The following is a 7,738-nucleotide window of genomic DNA, read 5'->3' as shown; positions in this document are numbered from 1 at the left end:
CCCTTGTAAAGCAGGTGGGTGTGGAGGATTTTACGGTCAGAGTAAGACTTCGTATTCCCACATATAGGGCATGGACAACACATAAAACCATTCTGCTTGTTTGCCTCAGCCACTTCGAGAAAATCATGCACGCCCTTAATGTACTCGGAGGTGTGTCTTGAACCGTAGATCCATTGCCGGTTCATCTGCATGCATTATATATAATTAAGTGTCAAAAAATCATTACAGAACATCATGAATAGATAATTAAGTGACCAAATTAATAGAAGTTCATCATCACATTAAAACCAAAGTACATACATAGTTCTCATCTAACAACATAAAGCTCTGCAGAGCATCTAAATTAATTAAACCATACACTGAAACTATGTAAAACATTTCAATGCGAAAACAAATGCGATCATAATCGCAACCAATGTAACAACTAATCCAACGGCATAATGATACCAAGCCTCGGTATGAATGGCATATTTTCTAATCTTTCTAATCTTCAAGCGCATTGCATCCATCTTGATCTTGTGATCATCGACGACATCCGCAACATGCAACTCCAATATCATCTTCTCCTCCTCAATTTTTCTAAGTTTTTCCTTCAACAAATTGTTTTCTTCTTCAACTAAATTTAACCTCTCGACAATAGGGTCGGTTAGAATTTCTGGTTCAACAACCTCCTAGATAAATAAAATCTATGTCATGTTGGTCGGCATAATTGTCATAAACAATAAATGAACCAATAGTTATGAAAAGATAATATATACCACATCTGAATCATAGACAGGACGAGGGCCGATGGGGGCGGATACCAAAACCATCACACTATATAAGATGCAATAATAAAAGTAAGAAAATTATACAAGTATCTATATAAACATACAAGTAAGAGTTTTTTTTCCTTTCAGAAAGAAGATAAGAACAAGAGGCTCACCACGGTGGTGCCGGCGATGAGATCGGCGCGGGCGATCGACAGCGGTGAAGACGGGGACGGGACGTGACGGACCGCTAAACCTAGACAAATATTGAGAAAAATGGAGCTTGGAGGTGGAGCTTGGAGAGGAGAAAGTTTAAGTAGTGTGGCTCGGGCATTCCATCGAACACCTCGTGTGCATAGGAGGCGAGCTTGAGCACCACAAAGCTCTCTCCTCGCCGGCCACGAAAAACAGAGCAGTGAGAGTGCTCTGCTCGCGGGGTATATATAGGAAATTAATTGGTCCCGGTTCGTGGCTTGAACCGGGACTGAAGGGAAGCCTTTGGTCCCGGTTCATTCCCCCAACCGGGACCAATGGTGGTGGGCCAGGAGCAAGGCACATTGGTCCCGGTTCTTCCCACCAACCGGGACCAAAAGGTCCAGACGAACCGGGACCAATGGCCCACGTGGCCCGGCCGGCCCCAGGGGCTCACGAACCGGGTCCAATGCCCCCATTGGTCCCGGTTCTGGATTGAACCGGGACTAATGGGCTGACCCGGCCTGGACCATTACCCCCTTTTCTACTAGTGGATATGTTCTCTGTGTTTACCACATTGACATTCTTTATGAACATGTCACAGCGGTCGTGATTGATTTCTCCCGCACAACAAACTTGTAAAATTTTGACAATAACATCTCCCTCATTATATTAGGAAAACACACGGTGATGAGTTGGATCTACTGCCCATGTGTAGACTATCTCTATTACTGTGAGATATGTATGATCTATTGCCCATGTGTTTATGTTCCCACAATTGAGGTTGAGAATTTTCTAGTTATACACTTGAGTCAAATTTTTGCATTCTTATTACAAAACCATGATGGTTTTTAGTTTACTTCTTGTAAATTAATTATCTCTGGCTTGCCGCTATAAGTAATCGATGGCTAAGAATTTGAGGGACTTGCCCTCAATGGCCACAACTTACTTAAGCGGGTCATGGACATCAAGATCAGCCTTGCATCCCATGGGATAGCGCGTGCAATCCAAGCCACGCCACTGGGATGCAGAGGACCTCAAGGGTAATGGTTTGAAACTCACTTCAAACCCTCAACCTGACACCATCAAGCTGTCACGAGACCCTATGAGCATGGAGAGCATGATGGTTGAATATGCATCAACCGACATGTTTGGAGACTACATTTAGTCCCTTAGTCTCCTTAGTGATCTATTTATTTATGTCCATTTATGATATTCTCATAAGAACATGATTATTGTTGTCATCATATATTGTATATCACAATATATTGTATCAGCACTTTGATACAAATTCATTTGTATGTATTCTATATATCCGACAGTGATTTTCTTGAGAATCTTCATGTCTATATATAGATTTCTACGGGAGTCAATCCGATAAAAAAATGATATGTGCCTTGTGGGCATATGCACCACAAACTCTATACTCAGGGAAGTCCAATGTTTCCACTCTCATTGAGAGAAAGGAGATATTTTTAAATTGCTAGATGCGATGAGGTATTTGTTGGCTCAACTTGAGTCATATTTACTATCCCTGTGGGTACTCGAGTAACGTCAGGATGCTTCATTGCTTCCCAAGTTTAACTCGTACCCTACTAAGCTATAGATATATTTTTCAAAATGGTTTCCATAGTGAAACTTATACTGACAAGAAAGAGAAATACATTCTCTTTAGCATATGCAACGGATATGGCAAGCACATTTTCTATGTATCATCTGGATTATACTACACATACAACAAAACATGTAGCATATGTTACACCCAAGATAGTTTTCCAAAATGGCTTGTACATGAAAACCTTGGCATACTCATCTTGGTCATCGAGACATTGGGTTGAAACTGAAACTATCAGCAATTCCAATAGTTTATCATTATTACGATGCTAAATTCTAACACCATTTGGATTCTATGTGCACTACAAGTGACACAGGGAAGCTAATTTTAAGGCTCGCACACCTTAAAGTCTATGCTGAACCACTCAGACTCCTTGAATGCATCAAGTTGAGGTAAGTGGCTCTTCACATCCATTGACTAGACTATTCTGGTATTCCATGGTTCTAAAAGACATATCTACATGATGGTCTTAAGTGTGTGCTTTATTCACACGAAACCATTGGCTCATTATCCCGACATCGATTTCAAGCAAATCGAATGGATAACGTTGCAGAATTCTCCTTGAGTGCCTTCTTTTATGGCCCTTGGATTGAAGTTTAGCAATTTGTCCTAATGTCTAGACTCAAAATGGTTTGGTAGAATGCTTTATCCAAAGAGTTAAGCTCATTGCATTATCTTTACTTTGGAATTGCAATTTACCAAATTTACGTTGGAGTCATGCAGTTTTACACGCTCATGACCAAACTGCATACTATTATACTATTATTCCCCTCTATCTTTGATACGTGGAAACCTACCAAGTATTTCCCATCTGCGGTATTTCGGTTGCATACCGATATCACCACCCCAACATACATCATTGGCCCCTCAACATATAGTTGGGATCCATGTGAGGAATAACTGTATTTCCGTCAATACCTCAAGCCCCTCGCATGGGGAGTTATTTAAGGCCAGTATGTTGATTCAATGAGGAACATTTCTAGGCATTAGGGGGAGATTTCAAGTACCATAAAGAATGCCAGGAAATTAGTGGAATGTTCAACACATTTCTGCCTCAAATCCACGTACTCAAAGATCTGAACCATGTGTTCAGAAGATTTGCAACACATTGCAAATAACCTGCCAGATTCATTTACTGACTATAAAGGTGTCATACAATCCTACAATCTTGAAAAATATGCCGGAAAGAGTGGAGGTACCAACTAAAACCACTCAACTCCCCGTTCAAAGCAACAGGGGGGAGTACGGCAATAGTACATCAGGATTCAGCTTCTCGCAAGCAAGGATATCAAGGCCTGTGAATCAGTAAATGCAAGTCAACTTCATGTTGACAGACACCTGATGGGTAGTATACACCCAGTGGACAGGAAACCTCCACCAACCCAGGTCATAGTGCACAAAATGACCGGGACATCGGAATACTCGACTCAATAGCATTGGGAAATCGCGAGCAGTCACTATGGGTAACGATATTTCCATCAACTATATATTGATATATAGATTCTGGAGAAACATATAACCGAAAGTCTACAATTGTCGACATACATTTCTCAACTAGATTGAAAAAACCTTTCAAGTGATTCCGATCCAAAGACCATGGCCATGGCAAAGTGTGAACAACACTTGGACTGAACTCAAGCAAAGGGTAGAAATGATATTGCTCAATAATGGGAAGGTATTCATAAGCAATACCTACATCAGTTTTCTTCTGGAAACAGAATTGAGAACAACGAGATGGTGAAACAAAGAGCAAGTATTGTAGCACAAGTGTTTACGCAGATACCTAACTATTCTCCAGAGGTGGAATCTCTTTCCGATAACTTATATCATTGGCAGTACAAAATCATCTATCTGTGCAGTTGATAGATGTAGTGCTCACATATCCATGTGGATCACTAGATTCAGACACATATGATTGATTCCCGATGGAATCTCGCTTCTGAATCGAAATGCGATGCGCAACATACATTGTGTAAAAGCAATAAGTCACCATAAGACTTATTGTTGTCGGTACATATGGTACAACCGACGTAGTGAGTTCCTTATACACAACGATTACTCCTACAGTGATGATTATCCATGTTTGTGTCTCTGCAATGATGACACATGTAATCATCTAAACGACGGAGTTTAGATGAAGGATTTGTGTAAACCAAAATATCGCTCGTTACTATAACTTGAGCACCTTCATTCATACATTATGGTATACTATGTTGTCTATATTCATAATATATTGGAGAAATTCATTATGGACAGGTCTTATCCATCTATAACTCTCATGGTAGTTCATTCTCCAGACGTAGAGAAAGATCTATTTAGACCAAGAGATGATGGAAATGAGATATTGGGACTTAACGTTCCGTAATGCCATTGGATCCACCAAACACAGTTGGTTGATACTCAAGAATATCTTTCGATATCTCCAAGGCATGAAACATCTTGTCCTGGTTTTTCAGTTTCGGAGAAATCTGAACACCAATATCATTGGATACATCGATCATCCCCACTATATCAGATTGTAGACAAGTTTAGTGTTCCTACTACGTGTGGTAGCCCTCTAATGAAGAGTCTTCGAAACAGACCTCATGGCTAAATTCACCAACCATTATCTCAATGATAATGTTTCTTGTGTTGCCCAAATGCAAACAGGTTACATAATAAGCAATATCACTATATTGCATATCTTGCAAGTCAAATCATGCAACTGATTTGTTCACCAAGTCTCTACCAGCTTTTACATTCCAGAAACATGTTCATGGAATTGGTATGTGACGGCTTTGGAATTTGCAAGAGTCAGGGGGAGTACCTTCCTGAACTATTCATGTTCAAAGCATCATATTACACTCTTTTTCCCTTTATAAGTTTACTTTACAGGTTCTCATCAAGGTTTTTAATGAGGTAATATCAACATAAGATCATATGTCATACTATCCGTTTTCCCCGTCGGGGTTTTTGGGAAAGTATATACGACATATTTATTGTCCTCCAAATTCTGTGGATATATTCATATCGAGTTAACAGAGGCAATAATCACTATATGTTGGAACATTTTTCTCCTTATTTTTTTCACTGGATTTGAAGGAGTTTTACATACATATCCTACACTACTTCTTATATTTTTCCCACAGGGTTTTAGAGGAGGCTATTTCAAGATGATGAACACGCTCAAGGACAAGTAAAGATTAGGGGGAGTGTTAGAATTTAATTAATTAATGTAATTAGTTAATTCAAATCTCTACTTGTTACCGCACGTGGATATCCCCACGATGTGGAACCGGCATATCGTTCCTGGAGCGTCGCCTCCAGGAACCGCCTTCTGAACCGTTGCATCCTTTGGATGCGCCCGTTCCCCCTGTATATATGTGTTCAATCATCAATGGAAAAGGATCGGTTGGATTCATTTTGCTTTGGTTCTCAACATTTACATGGGCGATTGCGCATTTCGAACTGTGCTGTATCGTCAGCAATGGCATGCTTCCTTGCGCGAAAAACTCACACAATCACGACGGTGATGATCGTGTCCGTCTCCGCAGGGCGCTGGCTTTGGACGACACCGCCGCTGGCGCCCTTCTCGATGACCGGCCGCCGGCACGTGGGACAGGAGCCGTGGGACACCAGCCAGGCGTCGACGCAGCGGACGTGGAAGCCGTGCCCGCAGAGCGGCAGCACGCGCACCTTCTCGCCGTCCACGAACTCGCTCAGGCATATGGCGCACACGTCGTCGATGTCCTCCCCGGAGCCGTACACCTCCACGGGGAGGCTCCGGAGGACGCGCCTCTTGATGCCGCTGCCGCCGCAGGCCACCCGCGCCGATGCCTGACCCTCGCCGGCAGCGGCCGTGGCCCCGCGCCCCACGTACCGGAGCCCGCACCGCGCCAGCGAGTTGAGTGCGATGACGAGGAGCAGCCCAAAGAAGAGCGCGGCCAGGATGATCACCACGTTGGTGTCGATATCCGAGTCCGCCCCGGCCGGCGCCGGCGCGCCTCCTCCAACTCCGTGGGCGACGCTCGACGCCGGCGCCTCCGAATCAGGACCACCCATGGTTGATGGATGAAGTTATGTAATCTGAGTCCACACAGCTCGCCCGGCTATTCGAACTGGATTGATGCTCTGTCTGTCGCTCTCTGCTTTGTACGTGGTGTATATATAGGGGCTGCCGCTGTGCGAGTATACTTTGTTGGATGACAAGGCACTTGGTAAAGTTCAGGAATCCTATCTATCTGGTAGTGAAAGCTCACTCCTACGACTGTCAAGTGGCACAAGTATAGGTATTGCGTGGTGCCCGTCCCCACTCCCTTGTCAAAAGTGGCACAAGTATAGGTATTACGTTGTACCTGTCCCTACTGCCAGTTATAAAAAGAGTGTAAACATATATATGTGGGAAACCTTTGGGGCCGGGGCACCGGCGGAACGATTCGGCCGGTCTCCCTCTTCCTCGCGCTCCTGCTTCTTCTCCCGTCCCACCCCGCTGCTACGGCGAGTTGCGACAACGAGCTGCCCCGGCGAGCGAGCAGCCCCTGCGAGCGAGCGGCGACGGCGAGCGCCCCGGCGCGGCTGTCGTCTATCCCCCCCCCCCCCCCTCCCCCGCATCGTCCCCTCCCCCCGCCGTAGCCAAATCTCGTTGCTGAGGTCGTCCTCCACACCATGGCCGGCGATTTCCCCCCACACACGACCACCTCTCATCCGCAGCTCCAGCTATTCTCCCAGCGCGCCGTTTCCAGCACCAGCAATCCCCCAGCTCCGACAGACGAGCCGCATAGCTTCGACGGCGAGGCACACCCCACGACACAGGGGATGCTGGAACCGGCGTCTAATTTTGCTGTAACCGACAAATCCAGAGCTGGAACCAGCATGTAGGTTTGGTGCATCGCCTGGAGTGTTTTCCATGTCGCCGTCGGCGGCCGCCTCATTTTGTTGCAAACGACGAGGCAAAAGCTTCTTCCCGCAAGACTTTTTGCTACCACGGCAACCGGCGGAAGCAGCGACCAGCAATGCTTTTCCAGCAAATGATTTTTGTCCCGGCAAACCCAGAGCTGGAACCAGCTTTTGTTTTTGCTACAACCTGCAAATCGAGAGCTGGAACCAACAACATTTTTTGTTGGAATCAAAGGAAGCAGGGGCTTCAACGGATGTACGTCAGAGCTGCAACCAGTGCTGAAAAATGCTACATCCGGTAGCCATG

At 44.7% G+C, this 7,738-nt stretch overlaps 1 protein-coding gene across 1 annotated transcript; it reads right to left on the bottom strand.

Annotated features, from left to right (window-relative positions):
- Nucleotides 1-6,015: 6,015 nt before the first annotated feature.
- LOC123116594 (RING-H2 finger protein ATL74) lies at nt 6,016-6,655 on the bottom strand. Its single transcript, XM_044537533.1, has one exon. It carries the CDS (start codon nt 6,595-6,597, stop codon nt 6,049-6,051), a length of 549 nt encoding a protein of 182 aa, XP_044393468.1. The 5' UTR covers nt 6,598-6,655; the 3' UTR covers nt 6,016-6,048.
- Between the last annotated feature and the right edge of the window lie 1,083 nt (nt 6,656-7,738).

Source organism: Triticum aestivum, chromosome 5B (genome assembly GCF_018294505.1).
Source record: "Triticum aestivum cultivar Chinese Spring chromosome 5B, IWGSC CS RefSeq v2.1, whole genome shotgun sequence".
Taxonomy (NCBI): domain Eukaryota; kingdom Viridiplantae; phylum Streptophyta; class Magnoliopsida; order Poales; family Poaceae; genus Triticum; species Triticum aestivum.
Note: the sequence above shows the minus strand (reverse complement) of the source record. Positions and strands in the feature narration are given on the sequence as shown.